General features: G+C 33.0%; 1 protein-coding gene across 2 annotated transcripts in view; it reads left to right on the forward strand.

The window, feature by feature from the left end:
- The window catches only part of LOC134693869 (uncharacterized), a 29,351-nt gene that overhangs the window by 1,516 nt on the left and 8,765 nt on the right, over positions 1-19,070 (forward strand). For both annotated transcript variants that reach the window (XM_063554807.1, XM_063554808.1), the window contains exons 2-13: positions 2,923-3,038; positions 5,460-5,512; positions 5,881-5,977; positions 6,669-6,817; positions 8,589-8,639; positions 9,700-9,793; positions 10,500-10,592; positions 12,253-12,417; positions 13,476-13,554; positions 13,973-14,061; positions 14,558-14,641; positions 15,520-18,402. In XM_063554807.1, coding sequence (XP_063410877.1) covers positions 2,982-3,038; positions 5,460-5,512; positions 5,881-5,977; positions 6,669-6,817; positions 8,589-8,639; positions 9,700-9,793; positions 10,500-10,592; positions 12,253-12,417; positions 13,476-13,554; positions 13,973-14,061; positions 14,558-14,641; positions 15,520-18,402 — 3,894 coding nt within the window. In that variant the 5' untranslated portion in view covers positions 2,923-2,981. The remainder of the gene's footprint in view (positions 1-2,922; positions 3,039-5,459; positions 5,513-5,880; positions 5,978-6,668; positions 6,818-8,588; positions 8,640-9,699; positions 9,794-10,499; positions 10,593-12,252; positions 12,418-13,475; positions 13,555-13,972; positions 14,062-14,557; positions 14,642-15,519; positions 18,403-19,070) is intronic.

Below are 19,070 nucleotides of genomic sequence, written 5' to 3' on the forward strand. Positions count from 1 at the left end.
ATGAGCAGAAGATAATATAGTCAAATATGAACTTATAATCCCATCAAAGTATCATACTTAACATGAATTTTAGGAAAGTCAACCAAAAACTGACCAAAAAAAATTCATTTCTGTGCAGTTATCTCCCCTTTCAATGTTAATAAAAAATGCTGATTTTTTTCCACAAGTTAGATTTTATGGGACTTTTTTCTGTGTATAATATTAAGGCTTAATGCCATAGATAAGAACTGAAACATTTTCTGTTGCAATTTGTTTGAGGTTAAAACGTTTAATAAGTTTGACTGTACTACAAAAAATTGTATCGGTAAATGTTGGCCGGTAAGTAACCTTTGTTATAATCACCCTTTCATGACAATGAGGACCCGCTCTTGATTCCAGACCCAAACCATTTCCTGTTACAAAATCATCTTTTTGACGAACACCTTGATCTTTAAATTTGGTGTTGATGAAACAAAACTATTTCTATACATTGTCCCTTCTTCCATACATGCCATATATCATATATTTGCTTTTTCTTCCATAATATCATATATTTGCTTTGTGTACTCGTCGAGTCATGCGCGTAGCTACGTTTACGTCAAAACGCCCGGGCGTACACTTGAATTTTGAAAATAAAACAAATAATCGACATAGAATAAGAAAAACTGGTCAAAAGCACACCAGCCTTGTGCTTCTTTTTTCAATGAATTGTAATTTTGAATAAAAAGGGACTAAATTTACTCAAATAGATCATTTAATATATTTGTTCGAATCTTTTGTAAAAGTCTGAATCTACTATGAATTCTACGTACTTTTCTTGTATTTTTAAAAAGCAATTCACTATCTGCTCAGATTCTATATGCTGTTTGTATTTTTGTCGAGCCTGTGATTTATGTCCCAAAAAAGAGACAAAGCGGTGTCAATATTTAGGTTCCGAATGTGGATAAAGTCTTTTGAATGACTCTCCGTGAAATTTTACGAAAGATGGACAGAAACTGTTTGTGCTCAAAAGAATATTCAGAGCAATATAATTATGCAATTATATCTTTATTTTTTCCGCATTTTCAGGACAAAATGTATTTCTTTCTGCAATTAATAAGTGCATGGTCGCTGTTTTGGCTTACATTTTGTTATTTTCTCAATTACAGTTAATTTCTTTACGCAATTAATTGTTTTACATGCTCAATTTATAAACCTTCATAGATTGTCGTGAACTTGATATTCCAAATCAAGAAGAAAAAAAAAGACAAACGAAAATTTTAGATTTTTTTAAAATTCCTTGAAAGGAACGATAAATTGATTCACTTTTTGTGTCAAGAAATCCTAGGTGTTTCAGAATATTTTTTTTTATATTTCCCCTCTCGGATATTTCAGTTTTCGTGTTCATTAAAAGGTGCTTTTGTCGAGTGTATGCTCACTCACGGCACCCTTTAAACTTATTTAAAAGTGATATTGGTTTGAACGTTTTCTCTAAAACCAATGACCATTAGGCTACCTCCCAGGTTAATACGACGAATATAAAGTTAACATATTACAAAATTTAACCAAAACCAATAAACCATTTAGATTCAAAAGCATGTGGCTATCAATGATTTTTTACTAACAGGAATCATTACGGTATATCTCATTCTCGATAGCTTTCGGGGGCTTCGTCCTATTCGAACACACTACCAGCAGGTGCTTTATCATTGAGCGGTTGGCACCTCTCATGTCCCTCGCCAAGATTCGGGCGTACACGTTAAAATAACCCAGCTACGCCACTGCGAGTGTATCATCAAAAGACATGTTTGTACCTTAATTTGCGATCTAACCATGCATCACAATATAATGAATGTAAAAGTATTGCCTGTACCACTATCAATCGTTCGTTAATCCTTAATGTAAATACTACATATGATACTATTCTTGAATGAGGGGTGTTCTACTGAAGTGTCTTGAATAAACATAAAAAAGAATAAGATGTTTCGCAGGTAAGTATTGGGTCATGTCAAATGTGAAGGGGTGTTTCAAAGGAAATTGTAATATGTAGAACACCCCTTCACATTTGACCTGACCCTATATTTACCTGCGAAACATCTTATTCTTTTCTATGTTTATTCAACTTTGTATAAATGCATAAAATAAGGCTTCTGTCGAAGTCAGTAACTAGTATAAACGATCTAACATGAAATAGTTAATACAAAATCATCACACTGGCCATGTGTTTATAATGTTATAAAAATAGAGTTTTGTCTTACAAAAAGCGGTAAGGCTGTGGATCATGTTACAAAAGTTGAGTAAAGTGAGTTAGATATAAATTTTTTTAAATTTGCATAAAGTATGTACGTTACAAAATTTGATTGGTGAGTGAAGTCTTAATTATGAGTTTATAAAATCAAGATGTGAGTTATAAAAGTTGAGTTGCAACATAAGTTTCAAAAGTCAAATTACAAGTAAAAAAAGTTGAGTTGTAAGTTAAAATTAAGTTAAGATGGTTGATGCATATAATCTACAAATCTGGTTTAAGGGGGATCTCATTGGGGGGTTCTAAATCCGGGATCCCACTTAGTGTTTTGTCAGATTCCCTTATCCTGCTTACACTATGTATGTAATTCTATTTTTTGGTAAATTCCTGTGATCTGCATGCTAGACTTCATTTCCCGTTTTCACGGCACAATAATTTGACTTCCACTTGTCAGGCTAGAAAAAAGCGGCAATCCCACATCATGTTTAGACCCCAAATGAGACCCACTTGAAGGATGTCCTTACAATGACTTTGATAGAATTTTAAAAATGATTAAATGATTAAACCTAGAATATAATATTGATATCTTCAGTAGGAAGAGCATTAGTTGAGGAACAAAATAAACTGAAAATACTTAAGCAGAATTATTATGCCTCGATCATTTATTTGACTATAAGTTAAATAGATCACAAATATATTAAGTAATTTTAATATTCAAGTTGAGGATGGCATGACATGGAAGCTTTAAGTTCAGATGAAAAGTACTTAAATTACAAGCATGGAATGGAGAAATACAGAAGTAGAAGTCGATATGCCAAATGGTGCATGTTATCAGGTGAGTCATAATATACATTGGCGTCCTTTTTTTTGAACGATCAATGCATTTGAAAGGGAACATATGGTTGTTACAACCCTCCCCCTTTTATCCTGGATTGGGAACTCCCTTTTAAAAATGGCTGGATCCGCCACTGTAGTATATTATCTGATCAAGGATCAATCACAGTCTCTTAAATATATATATCTAGCAATGGTTGATGATGCAAACCTTACGTAGCGGACCCAGTATATGCATAGCCTCTATAAGTACAATTAATAAACAAGATAATTTCTATAAAACCGTTTGATGTGAACTCTAACATTTTTATGGAAAAAGCATTGACAAAGATGACATTATATATCAAACATAATATATTACTGATTATAGGGGTTATTTCTCTTTAGCCAGAATCGTCCATCCTCCTAAAGAAAGTAGACTTTTTATTCTTTGCAATAGATCAAACTATTATATCTACCTTTAAACTGACCTTTAAATGTTCTTCTTTACATTTACATGATGTAGCCCCCTGATCCGCTTTCTTTGAGTTTAACACCAGAAGAAGGATTAGTTACAAATACTTTCAGACTACTGTAATTTGAGCAACAATTGTTAATGGCAGGCAATTCACTTTCACAACTTTTACACATAGAAGAGTATTGTGTCCCATTAACTATAAATCTATTTTCAAAGCAAGCATACAAAACGTGAATCTTCACATGTTATGCTTTAATATTGTAACATAAATAATGAAGGAGCTTATTATAATCATGCACAAAGATAAAATTTTATTTAATTACTGCAGAGGCAGCCAAGCTTTAGAGTCTACCTTAACATGCTAAAGGGCAAAAAATTGAATAAATTGTCTGAAAAAATATGTTTGTTAAATTAACAGTCATGCCAGTATTAATATATCTTTAAATCTTGCATATTAAAGGTAAGAATTCTTAATCAGCAAGAAATAGACAAAAGATGACCCAATATTATTATCCATAGAATATATATTACAATGATCGACTTAAAAAAAGCACAAAGAAAATAATGAGGTATTGCCTAAGGGGAGATAATTCATTTTTAGCTCACCTGGCCCGAAGGGCCAATTGAGCTTTTCTCATTACTTAATGGCGTCCGGCGTCGGCGTCGTTAACTTTTACAAAAATCTTCTCCTCTGAAACTACTGGGCCAAATTAATCCAAACTTGGCCACAAGTATCATTGGGGTATCTAGTTTAAAAAATGTGTGGCGTGATCTGCCAAACCAACCAAGATGGCCACCATGGCTAAAAATAGAACATAGGGGTAAAATGCAGTTTTTGGCTTATAACTAAAAAACCAAAGCATTTAAAGCAAATCTGACATGGGGGTAAAATTGTTTATCAGGTCAAGATCTATCTGCCCTGAAATTTTCAGATGAATTGGACAACCCGTTGTTGGGTTGCTGCCCCTGAATTGGTAATTTTAGGGAAATTTTGCTGTTTTTGGTTATTATCTTGAATATTATTATAGATAGAGATAAAATGTAAACAGCAATAATGTTCAGCAAAGTAAGATTTACAAATAAGTCAACATGACCAAAATGGTCATTTGACCCCTTTAGTAGTTATTGCCCTTTAAAGTAAATTTTTAACCATTTTTCGTAAATTTTATATATCTTTTACAAAAATCTTCTCCTCTGAAACTGCTGGGCCAAATTAATCCAAACTTGGCCACAATCATCTCTGGGGTATCTAGTTTGAAAATTATGTGACGTGATCCGCCAAACCAACCAAGATGGCCGCCATGGTTAAAAATAGAACATCAGGGTGAAATGCAGCTTTTGGTTTAAAACTCAAAAACCAAAGCATTTAGAGCAAATCTGACAGGGAGTAAAATTGTGAATCAGGTCAAGCTCTATCTTCCCTGAAATTTTCAGATGAATGAGAGAACCCGTTGTTTGGTTGCTGCCCCTGAATTGGTCATTTTAAGGAAATTTTTCTGATTTTGGTTATTATCTTGAATATTATTATAGAAAGAGATAAACTGTAAACAGCAATAATGTTCAGCAAAGTAAGATTTACAAATAAGTCAACATGACCAAAATGGTCAATTGCCCCCCTACGGAGTTATTGTCCTTTATTGCCAATTTTAAACAATTTTCATAAAATTTGTAAATTTTTACTACCAGTAACATTTTCCACAGAAACTACTGTGCAAAGTTCATTATAGATAGTGATAATTGTAAGCAGCAAGAATGATCAGTAAAGTGAGATGTACAAACACATCACCATCACCAAAACACATTTTTGTCATGAATCCATCTGCTTCCTTTGTTTAATATTCACATAGACCAAGGTGAGCGACACAGGCTCTTTAGAGCCTCTAGTTTAAGTTTTTAAATCATTGTCATTGCATTTATAGTTATTCTACAAAATGTACTTATTTAAGGCAAACATTGATATTTTAGGCTTCAATAAAAGATATAACAGAATCTGGAGTTCTGGTTGTTTTCAAAGATGAGTAAGTACATGAATACTGTAATTTTGAAGAGATTTGCATGGAAATAAATGAAAGGAGAACAAAACTTTATCTGGTATATTAATCATTGTAAGGAACAGTTGAATTGGGACAGAAGGATTTTTTTTTTATCCAGAACAATTTCTCCATGCATATGCATGCATCTATAATTCATTAAGATGTTCTACACATTCAATCTTGAATATGTTTGAGACACAGAGTAATAAGCAGATAACAGTCACCAAACAAGAAAATCCCCAAATCCAACACCCAGAGGCAGGCTTCACCAGTTATTAAGACAAGCAAGAGTTCTAAGATACGATCACCTTGTTTTCATTAATCATTCATTGATCATTCATTCTTTTTTTCAGCTTGAAGCCAGAAACCCGTGCAAAATTTGAAAAAGTAAAACTACTTCCACATCAAGATGAAGAGAGCTTTGATTTTAAACAAGGGGACATTATTCAGGTTTGTTTAAATGGTGTCAAAAAGAGAAAAAGACATACCGGTAAATGAGGGTAAATCTTCATAGTTTCCACTTAGATAGAATTAAGGTAGACATTTTGTTAGACATTTCCATGATTTTAGAATTGAATTACATTTTACTTTGAAAGTATTTTTTTTCACAATATTCACCTGTGTTTACGGTTATGTAATCATGCTGTATGAAAGAAAGAAGAAAATTAATGATAAACATCTGATTCTTCAAAAGATGGTAGGAAACACAATGACAGATGTCCACACCAAAAGATGACCAACTCATTTAAAAGTAACTTATCCAATTCCTAAACAAACTTAACTGCTGCACAGAACATATTTTCACAAAGGAAATGCAAGAGTTTATCACCACTAGTTCAATGACTAAAGAATACTGTGGATTCAATGAAATTCGTTGTATAAAATTAGATATCCATGAAAATGCAAGATAATAAATTTCCTCAATCAACATAAATTAATTGGTACTCACGAAAATAAATGAAACCACAGTAGTGTGCAATGTTTTACCTGATTAAAGTCTGGTAATGTTTTAAAGGCAGGTCTCTACATGGTTTTCCTAGTGTAAGATTCAGACAGATTTTTCCCCTCTTTAATCAGGTTGTTGTCTATTTGATATATTTTCAATTTCTTTTCTCAATTTTATTTATTGTATTAATCATAGGTTAATTCAAAAGCTGATGCAGATCAGATTGAAGGATGGTGGAAAGCTAAGATTCAAGTTTTAAAGGGAGATAACTGTTATATAGAATATATAGACAGGGACAGCATGGATTTAGTGAAGAGAGACAACATTCGACCAGTAAATCAGGGGTTTGTTCTAGAGCACAGTATTGAAAGAAAAAAATTATTAAAGAATTACGGTAGATCGAAAAATATTAAGAAAAAAGTAGAATCACAAAAATACTAAATTCTGAGGATAATTCAAAGCGGAATGTCCCTTATCAAATGCGAAAATCAAAAGCTCAAACACATCTAATAAATGGATCTATAACACCTGTCATAATTTATACCATTTTTAGCTAACCTGGCCCAAACGGCCAAGTGAGCTTTTCCCATCACTTGGCGTCCGCCGTCGTCCGTCATCGTCGTCCGTCGTCGTTAGCTTTTAGAAAAATCTTCTCCTCTGAAATTACTGGGCCAAATTAAACCAAACTTGGCCACAATCAGCATTTGGGTATCTAGTTTAAAAAATGTGTGGCTTGACCCGGTCAACCATCCAAGATAGCTGCCACTGCTAAAAATAGAACATAGGGGTAAAATGCAGTTTTTGGCTTATAACTCAAAATCCAAAGCATTTAGAGCAAATCTGACATGGGGTAAAATTGTTTATAAGTCAAGATCTATCTGCCCTGAAATTTTCAGACAAATCGAACAACCTGTTGTTGGGTTGCTGCCCCTGAATTTGTAATTTTAAGGAAATTTTGATGTTTTTGGTTATTATCTTGAATATTATTATAGATAGAAATAAACTGTAAACAGCAATAATGTTCAGCAAAGTAAGATTTACAAATAAGTCAACATGTCCAAAATGGTCAATTGACCCCTTCAGGAGTTATTGCCCTTTATAGTCATTTTTTATCTATTTGTGGTAAATCTTAGTTATCTTTTACAAAAATCTTCTCCTCTGAAACTACTGGGCCAAATTAAACCAAACTTGGCCACAATCATCATTGGGGTATCTTGTTTAAAAAATGTGTGGCGTGACCCGGTCAACCATTTAAGATGGCCGCCATGGCTAAAAATAGAACATAGGGGTAAAATGCAGTTTTTGGCTTATAACTCAAAAACCAAAGCATTTAGAGCAAATCTGACATGGAGTAAAATTGTTTATAAGGTCAAGATCTATCTGCCCTGAAATTTTCAGACGAATCGAAAAACCTGTTGTTGGTTTGCTGCCCCTGAATTTGTAATTTTAAGGAAATTTTTATGTTTTTGGTTATTATCTTGAATATTATTAAAGATAGAGATAAACTGTAAACAGCAATAATGTTCAGCAAAGTAAGATTTACAAATAAGTCTGCATGTCTAAAATGGTCAGTTGACCCCTTCAGGAGTTATTGCCCTTTATAGTCAATTTTTAAAAAGAAAACTATCATGGTAAAAAAAAAAATTCTAGAATTTATTTTTGCCTTTCTGATTGAGTAAAAGATTGTATTTGTTTTGGCTCACTTGAGTAAGAACTAAGAAGAATCATTCAGTGATATTCCTAGCATTTCCTAATAGCATCATGAAATTTCAAACAGCACTGTTTTGCTAGGACTATAGCATTGGATTAATCACCATGGCATTATAACGTTATTATGCCAGTTTGGGAGAACACTGTCATAAGCATAAGGACAGACAACAATTGCAAGAAGATTTCTATGTGAGAAGAACTCATTGGGTAACCAAGTCCTTTCTTAATCAATGTCGAAATCAGGAGGAAATTCATTTTATTTTTTATAGGAATTTCTGTTTCATTATCATTTTCGTAAGTTGAAATACATGTCAAAGGAAGTGTATCACAATTTTGTAAGTCAGTTTTTAGGTTTTGTTTTAACTAAAAAAACATTTAATGACTAAAAATATTTCTTTTTTTTAGTGAATGTTTTAAAAAGCTTGTAGTGAAAGTACCAAAAAATCTCAAAGCCATGTAAGTTTATTTGAAGATTTGATTCATTAATTCACAAAATTGTTATTACAAGTATGTGTAATAGCAAAGATCAGTTAACTTGAAGTTAAAAAATGTGTTTTGGTATGATGACATCCCTTAATTCCTATAATCTTTAAACTTTTGAACTATTTTTTATGCCCCACCTACGATTGTAGAGGGGCATTATGTTTTCTGGTCTGTGTGTCCGTTCGTCTGTCTGTCTGTTTGTCCGTCCATCTGTCTGTCTGTCCGTTCGTTCGTCCGTCTGTCCCGCTTCAGGTTAAAGTGTTTGGTCAAGGTAGTTTTTGATGAAGTTGAAGTCCAATCCGACAACTTGAAATTTAGTACACATGTTCCTTATGATATTATCTTTCTAATTTTAATGCCTTATTATATTTTTTATCCAATTTCATGGTCCATTGAACATGGAAAATGATAGTGCGAGTGGGGCATTCGTGTACTTTTGACACATTCTTGTTAAATAAAGCCTCTGAATGTCTATTTGATAGAAAACAAGGTTTATTGTGATAATTTCTCTTATATGTTGTCTTTATTATGCATGTTAATATTTGCAAGATGACATTAATTATTTATCAATAAATTATTTTTTTATAAACTTGTATTTTCAACTTCCTGAACACATCTGCTGTATATATTTAAAAAAAACACTTTTGCCTTGTAAATATCAAGTTATAAATACACACCATATTGTACAAATGAAATATTCAACTTGAATAATAAATTTATCTTTAATAGAAGTATTTACACTTTCATGCATTTTTTCTGCCATTTAATTAAAAAATAAAATTACACAAGTTTCTGCAAAATATTGCATGACAATAATTATTTGAAATATTTGACATCATAATTATATGCATGGTGATTGTTGTTTGACATCGGAGGCTATGTTTATCCTGAGAAAAAACTCCACTAAATACCAAAACCATAAATACTTCTGCATGTATAACTAAATAAAATTAAACACAATGGCTCTTGAAACTTTGAAGAATGCAGTCACTTTCAAAGGAATGTTTTTAACACTTAATTGATGATTTTTTAGTTGTGAAGAAGCTGGAATACATTCAGAATTCATCAAACATTCAGGTGTACTGGCAGTAATATACAGTAGAGCATCATCATCCTTGATTTTTGTAGTAAGTTTAATCAAAACATGTCTATACTAGATACGCTTTTTTTCAATACACCTTATCGCTATTTGTCCGCCATTACTGGACAGTACAAAATTTACGTAAAATTTTGACAAGAAACTAGATAATATCTGATGTGCCACAATGCAAAAGTGATTGTTGTTTAACTTCAAAAGTTCAGGTGGAACAGATTCTATGGTCAAGCGAGACAAATATCAAAATAGTGATTAGGTGTTTACTATCTTCAATACAGTTAAATTTTTCTCAGTAATTACATACGAAAGCTTGTTGAAAGCACGAAAGTTTCATGTGCATGAGCATGCTATACTATTTCATTGTGTTTTCGTATATGTCAGATGCATTACTTTCCATTTCTTGATATTTACATATACTTTATAGATATAGGAAGATGTGGTGTGAGTGCCAATGAGACAACTCTCCATCCAAATAACAATTTGAAAATTAAACCATTATAGGTTAAAGTACGGCCTTCAACACGGAGCCTTGGCTCACACCATTTTTGAAGTTATTAATTTCTGACATTTTTCTAAGGCACTATGAATCTTGAGTATCAATCTTCAACATGTGTTTATATTATATACCGTTATATATGAATGGTTAATCTTTACTTCATTTGTTCATTGGTAAAGAGTTGTCTCAATTGACATTCTACATCTTATATTATCATATATACATTTAATATCATGAACAGTCTACAAGTGAAGATTTAAACAAGAAAGCTGAACTTCTAACAGATTTACATGTAAAGGCACTAAAAGAAAAGTTACAACAGAGACAATATCGGGTAAGTTATATACAAATAGATTAACATAAGATGAACAGTAAACAGGGATATTGTTGCAGGTTGTCAAATTTGTGATTTCAATTCATAACATTTTTATACCTGTTTTAATTCAATCATCATTGATTTAAACAAATTATTACCACTAAGGATATTTTCCTGCATTTTACAATGTCGACAATTGCAATCTTCAATTCTTGTTCAAAGCATTTAGGGTGACTTTTGCAGTAAAATTGGAAATGCACAATTTTTGTCTCGCTTGACTTGAGTCAAAAAGCAAGACATAGGTAAGCTGTTACCGACAGAGGTGGCGGCAGTAACAATGTATTATTTTGTGATTAGGTCTAGTGTATGGTGAAACACTAGTTGTATGTCAAAGATATTTTGTTTGCAGTTGTATAAGTATTGGCACATCTCATTACCATAGAGATTATTTGGTCCAGCCACTCAATCATGGTCTTTTGACTTTGAAAGTTTTCATGTATTTGTTTGTGATTCGGTTAGTTTATGGGGAACCGTAAATGGAAGGTCAATGATATTTGGTATGCAGTTGTATTAGCATTGGCACATCTCAGATAGCCGTGGTGTAGTGGTTAGTGCATCAGACTACTAACACAAAGGTTCCTGGTTCGATTCCCATTCGGGATGAAAATTTCAGGAACTCAATTTTTGGCTCTCCCTTGACACCATTCGCGAGTATGGTCTTGAGGAAAAGATGATAGTCCGTTGGAAGGGACGATAATTGTCTGACCCGTGTTAAGAGAGAGCCATATCTCTTGCATGTTAAAGACACCCTTGTAGATTTCGAAAAAAAGAGTAGGCTAATGCCGCTACAAGGCAGCACTCGCACCCGCAAAGTGGAAAGGAATCTATATAAATTGCAAAATTTGTTTCCCAATCCACTATAAATAACTAAACATCTCATTACCATGGAGATAATTTTACCCCGCCCCTCCCCCTAAGTTATGGTTTATTGACTTTGAAATTGCTTAGTTTACATGTATTAGTTTGTGTTAATATTTGTTTAAAGGAAACTACTTATGATTAGTCAATGGTATTTGCACATTTCATTTCCATGGAGATTGTTAACTCGAATAACTCAAGCCCTTTCTGTGTCAGATTTTCTCCAACAGGAAGGCTTGAACTCCTTATGATCATTGGCCGCCTCGCCTGCTCTCTGAGAGAGAGAGCCAATTAGCAGCGATCAGGATAATGAGTCTGCGCAACTGTCTTGTAATTGTCTTTCCAAACATGTGTGTTCAATTAACACAAATTCGATGATAATTAATTAACATCAATTAACATCAGTTTACATCATTTAACATCAATTAACATCTGGAACTCCTCCTTTTTAAGCTGCCAACTTAAATCAAAATTCCCATATTGCATAGCGGTGTGAATTTTCCAGTTGACAGTCTTTATCGAGGAAGACGTTCAGGCGTTAATGAAGCCTTCATAGATCAGCGGAATATAAAGACTGAATTATTCGGGTTAGGAAATTGTTAAGCCATGTACCTTCAGTCATGGTTCATTGACTTTGAATATTTTTGCAAAAGTTGCATGTTAAAGTGTTGCTATTTTAATTTTCAATATTTGCATTATCGAAGTTATAAAAAAGCGAGACATATCTTTGTAATAACAGTTTATTTAATTGTTTTTGCAGGAAAAGAAAAAGCATACAGAAACTTTCATGGTCACATCAGATTTAATGAGATTTTCCATTGGTACCAAAGGTTCTAACATCAAGAAAGCTGCAGGCATAAAAGGCATTGAGTCTGTAAATAAAGTGGAAGGTGATGATGAATGTCTGTTTAAAATTAGTGGTGAGGTAAAGTTTATTGTTTTTGGCGTTTATTTTTATCTCATTTGGGGATATTTGCTAAATTATACTTTTTTTTACCCAGTCAGTAAGATAGTGCCCCTAAAATCACTTTCTGGTACAAATACGGTATAACAGGTTAATTTTGCAGGGTGTAAAATTTTGATTATGTTCGTGGTGAGAACAAATTTGTCAAAAAATCTCTGCCAAAATATTTCATATACCTTAATCAGTGAAAATCATGAAATTTCACATCCGCAAAAATAACCCGCTATACAGTAATGATTGAAAGTAAGTTACAACACTGAAATTATTCTAGTATTCCTGTACAGAGATTTTGAATGGCATTAAAAAATCAAATGCAGATTGATTGCAAAACACAAAGTTAAAATTTATACCTTTGAATTCCATCTTTTTAATATTATTAACAAGAGGAGCGGTTAACCTGCACTTTCATTCCCATAGAACATACTAGTATTTCTGTACAAAGTAAAGTGGGACTATTGATGTACCCTCTGCATGTTTTCTTGTGATCTCATCGTTGTTTTCTGCCTGATCATGATAAGCCATATTAAGTCAGATCTAAGAAAAAGATTAATTACAGATTTAAAATTTTGTATGTAGATAGATCTTTGTAAGTCTAGCAGTGTGTGATATAAAGAAAGGGAATTCGAACAGTAGTATATCCTTGTTCAAAAGTACCTGCTAACTTTTCAAAATGCCCATGGGGGTTTTACATGTAAGATAGCTATTGTAGTCCTACAAAACCTTCAATGGAGCCTTCAAATACATTTTAAAGTTGTTTTTTTCTTCTCCTTACTTTATAATTAACAAGCCTATGGCCATTTTAAAATCAATTGTTTTGTTAAAAATTATGAACAAAATTGATATTTCAAAATTATTGTTTTGGAGCCTTCATGGGGGAAATTCCCCACAAATAGTGAAAGTTGGTATGAAAGTCATAGATCAATTGAGGGGAAAGGAATCTGGGTTACAAACTGAAAAATCTGTGTTACAAACTACAAAATCAATACAGAAATTTCAATTGTCTATTGCTTTGATTTTAGTCTCCAGAAGCAGTTAAACAAGCAAGAGAGTTGTTGGAGTTTAAAAAAGAGCAGCTTACAGTACCACACCATTTTGCAGGTAAGTTGTTTTAAAAAAAAAGAATTCATAGACACCAATGTTTTGCAGTTGAAAATGATTGTAAAAATGATAACCTTCAAACTTCAAAACAGAAGCATATGATACAAAAACACAAATGCCAATGCCATGGCAAAAAGAAATAGACTAAAAGACAAATATCAGTACATAAAATATAACATAGAAAAAAAAATCTTGCTCTACATGTGGCACCCATTATGTTGCTCATGTTAGTACAAACCTGTTCAAAAGGAGATATCTACCACAGTATTAGCCAGTACAATGGAAATTTTACTTTTATATATAATCTTTTTGTTTACTGTATTACAATAAGTTTGCTGTTTCACTGGTACACTTATTTAAGTTGTTTCAAGACACTTTATAAAATATCCCCATTTGAAAGTAGTGTTTAAAATTTTAGGACGTATAATTGGCAAGGCTGGGAAAGCAATAGATGAGATCATAAATAAATCTATGGTTATCAAAATTAATAGAAGAAATAGATCTGATGTAAGTTGAACAAGTATTATCATTTTATTTATTTGTTATGAGGATTAAAGGCCGTTTTTTGTCTTTTGGTGTTTTTTTTATGGCAAAAGATAAAACCAACAGCTTAAGTGTAAGCCAAGCAGTAACTTGAACATGATGGTCACAAATACATGGATTGTAAGTTTTTGGTGATTGAACTTATTACACTGATGATAAAACAAATAGTAAATATATCCTTAAAATTCAAAACTGAGAATTGAAGGCTTAAATTATGCTTTCATTTCATAGTTATGCTGGTAAGAAAATAAGCCAAAAAAATCAAGACTGCATAAATTACCATGTATACGTAATAATTCAATTGTCAATATAAAAACCAAAATGATGTTAAATTTTTACTATAACCTATATAACAATCAGCTGAATGAAGTTGAAGGCTGAAATAATTCTTTCATTTTAAGACATATCCCTAATAGATCATTGAATTACATATTAAAAAAAAATCTTTTATTTCTTTTAGGGTGTTGTTTTCAATATAATAGGTACACCAGAATCTGTAGAAAAGGCCAAAATTTTACTGAATTTCAAGTTGGATGCTCTGAAGGTAAATAAATCATGTAGAAACTGTCTTCTTCACTGTGCCTTATAATATGCAAAAATGTGGTAAAGTGAATAAAGGATATGGTCTATGAATTCATGACACAGAATCACTAGTTGCACATAAAACAATAAAAATCAAAGGAACAAACAGTGCTCTTATTACTGTTCTTCACTTCAAAGTCATGATGAGGCCTATGATAATTTGAAATTTGAATTTTGATGTTTTAATGCCTCTTAAGCACCGCATTTGGGCTATTTTGAGATGGCCTGTTTTAATTTTTTGGCACAACTTTTTAGAATTTTGGATCCGCATTGCTCTTCAACTTTGTACTTCTTTGGCTTTATAAATATTTTGACATGAGCATCACTGATGAGTCTTATGTAGACCAAACGCACGTCTGGCGTTTCAAATTATAATCCTGGTACTTTTAATAACTATTTATTGGTGGAGGAAGCCTGGAGAAATCATGGACCTAGTCAATTAAGATTGGAGTCGAGTGCACACGCACAAGCAGTGTTCAAAATCACACTCAGTGTTGACCGACTAGTGATTCAATAGTAACTGATTAAAACAATCAGCCACCGAGTGAAGCCTAAGATAGCCAGTGCAACCTATCTCAGGAAAACATAAAAGTTATAAACTTATTTTCTATGTAAAGTGTAATGTTTTGATTGAATCAGGAATACTATGTAATTCATGTGAGCTTGGTTGAGAACTTTCAAAACTAGTTTAAGCAAAGCACATGTAGATGTACTTAACTTTAACAGAAATATTGCCATTTGTTGTCTTAGTCTTTACCCAAATGATTTATTCACCATTACAAAATCTGACTATAGAATTCCAAAGAAATGTAATACTATATAGTTTTCTTTTTTTTTTAGAACACTTTCAGTAGCAAAACAGATGTTAAAGATACTGAAAGGAGTGAAGTTTTATCAGATGATGAAAATTCTTCTGATTTTATCAGCCTTGAACAAAAAGAGAAAATTTGTAATCAACTGGACTCATCAAATAGAGGGAGAGGAAACAGAGCAGGAAGAGGGGGCAGGGGAGGGAGAGGGAGTAGATTGAGGGGAGGTCAAAGGGGAAGAAATAATCACCAACAAGCAGAAAACACAGTAAATCAAAATGATATGAGACCCAATGTCATTCAGGAAGATGCTAACATAATTACTACTGAAAGAAATGATACATATGTTGCAAATGGTGATTCATTATCTCAAGAATCAGATTCTGACGAGTCTTCATCTTTTTCCATCAATAGTGAAAAGCACAATCCAATTTGTGGACAACCAAATAGAGGTAGATGGAATGGTAACAGAGCAGGAAGAAGAGGCAGGAGAGGAAGAGAAAGTAGGTTTAATGGGGGTAACAGGGGGAGAAATAATAACCAACATGTGGTAAACACACAAAATCACAATAGATCAAATGTCATTCATGAAGATGCTCAACCTTTTAAAACAAATGATGACTATATAAGTGAGTCTTTATCCAAAGAATTGCCATCAGATTCTGAGCAGTCTTCAGATGAAGATCGACCACCATATAGACGTAGATTAGATGGTGATAGAACAGAAAGAGGTAGCAGGGGAGGGAGAGGAAGAAGATTTTTTAGGGGAAGAATAAGTCAACAAGTGGAAAACACACAAACTCAAACAGATAAGATATTGGATGTCATTCAGCCTGATGTCAGAACTAATGTGAGAAATAATGATTTTGAAACTCAAGAGATAATTGCAGATCATGAAAATTCATTAGATGACACAAAATCATGTGCTTCTGTCAATAGTGAACAACACAATCCAGTTGACATTGAGTCACCAGAAAGACCTAGAAGAAGGATTGATTATAAACCATCCAGAAGAGGTTTAGTTGGGAATGGAAGAAGAATTAGACGAGGGCGGAATAGTGTAGATAATCAGCCAAATGATTCTCAAAGTCACCAGCTAGATAGAGGAAATCAAGAAAAAGAGGGTGGGTGGGGAAAACAAGATGATTTAATCCCTGAAACTTCTCAGTCTAAACAATTAGAGTTAGATGATAATGTTGGAAATACTTCTTATGAACAAAATAGTGCTGGAGTGAGACATAAAGATACAAGGAATAAACCTAGATCCAAAGATACTGGAATGAAGTCAGAGGAAGCATCTATTCCAAAATATAGTGAAGTTAGAAATAATAAACAGCACCAAGGTCAATGGGGATGTTTTGAGGATAGTGATAAATGGATACAGGTTAATGGGGATATTCTTTCTCACTCTTGTGAAAATTCTAATATACAATCTGAGAAAACTTATACCGACAGAACAAGAAGAGATTCAGGTTCTTCAATCAGAGGAATTGGTGTAAGAGAAAGGAAAGTAAGTAGGCCTAGAGAAGGATTGGAACAGAGAACTCATCATCAACAGAAACATCTAATGAAAGATGATTCAGATGAGAATACAAATTCAGACGTAGAAATACTTGAATACGAGTACATCAGCTTATCCAGTGGTTGTAATGACAAGTTTTCAACAGATGAAGATGTTACAAAATCATTAGCAAAATTTAATGCCTTACTAGAAGATAAACCAAAACCTAAAATTCAGATAGAAAGTAAGGCAATGAAAGAGAAAAGACTTAAAGAAGAAGCGCTAGATAAAATAAATGAAATGGAGATTCTCAAACGCCTAGTTCAAAGATTTGTAGGTGGTTGTAGCTTTGGTAGTTTTGGTTGTATAGCTTATGCATTATTTCCAGGCAGTGATGGAATGAAGGAATGGTTTAATACAAGATCAAGAAAGTTTCATATTTATAGAGATGGCCCAGAAATTGTTTATATTGGTCCTTATTTCAAAGAACTGAATATTTGCAAGCACTTTTTCAACCCTTCCAAGCCAACATTTTGTGACAATCAGAACTGTATTTTTTTCCATGTATGTAGGAATTTTGTAAGAGGAAATTGTAGAAGACAACATTGCTGCTTTCCTCATGACTTTGATTTGACTCAGAATGTTAAAATGAAAGAAAAATATGGACTTAAAGATTTTACAGACTCTGACATAATTGTCCTACTGAACTGGAAATTTCCAAGATTATGCCCTCATTATATATATAAACATGGTGGTTGTAAGGAAACTGATAAAAAAGAGGAAGAATGTCCTTATCTGCATTACTGTAAAAATTATTTCTTTGGGAAATGTGACAGGGGTGATGGTTGTAGGTATAACCACTCATTTTCAGACTCTCATAATAAATGGGTGTTAATATCTTGTCATCTAGCCAATCAGAATGAAGATAATTTAAAAAAAATGATTTATGTGCCTCCTAATTTAGAGAACCCCAAGGAACAGGAAGATACAGAAGAATTTTCATTGGATGACATTTCAAGGGAAGGAAGCATTAAATCTACAGCCAATGAACAACAGACAGATGGAAGAAGAAGATTTAAACATCCTTCAACGTTCAAGTTTAGTGTAACTCAAACAACAATACAAGAAAAAATAGGGATAAGATATGCATTGTCCAGTGAAAATACAGTCACTGAAGATACTCCAGAATCAGATGATAGTCTGCTGGCAGAGGCTGCTGGGAAAAAACACATCTGTTTAGCATTGACGAAGAAAGATTGTCCAAGCTCTGTATGTTCAGATTTACACTTACAGAATGGTGTCCCATACTTATGGCAGGTAAAGATAGATGGAGACTGGGTGTCATGTCTACCAAAGGACAACTTTAAAATTGAAAATGCCTATTGCTCACTTGAACAGAATGTACAGATTAAGGTTAGTCCTTGATATGCTGTACATACTTTTATCATACTTATGCAGTTATATTAATTACTTTATAGACCTATATAAGATGATGTGGTATGAGTGTCAATGAGACAACTCTCTATCAAAATCTTAATTTGAAAAAACTAAACTATTACTGGTCAAAGTACGTAAGTCGGCAACATGGAACCTTTGACATTCTGACATGACATTTATCATACAGTAGACATTTTTATTTGTACATGTTTAATCATTCTGCCATACTTATCTTGAAAACATGCACAGTACTGTGGATGCATTTATTTTTAGGGTACCGATTTTCATGGATTGAAGGAAAACTTGTATATTTGTGGATATGTGATGTTAAGGTTTTGGAAAAGACTGCATACATTCCTTTTGAATTTTTTGTGTTTCATTAAACATTTAAATTTGTGGTTCCCCTGTAACCACAAAAAAATTGTATCCAATGAATATTAATAAATCCACAGTGTTATGGATTCGCTGAGCTTTTGATTTTTATATATGTACCTTTTTTAGCTCACCTGGCCTAAAAGGCCATGTGAGCTTTTCTCATCACTTGGCCTCCGTCGGCATTGTCGTCGGCGTCGTCTGTCGTCGTTAACAGTTTTTCAAACATCTTCTCCTCTGAAACTACTGAATGGATTTGGATGAAACTTGGC

This window comes from Mytilus trossulus, chromosome 12 (assembly GCF_036588685.1).
Source record: "Mytilus trossulus isolate FHL-02 chromosome 12, PNRI_Mtr1.1.1.hap1, whole genome shotgun sequence".
Classification (NCBI taxonomy): Eukaryota; Metazoa; Mollusca; class Bivalvia; order Mytilida; family Mytilidae; genus Mytilus; species Mytilus trossulus.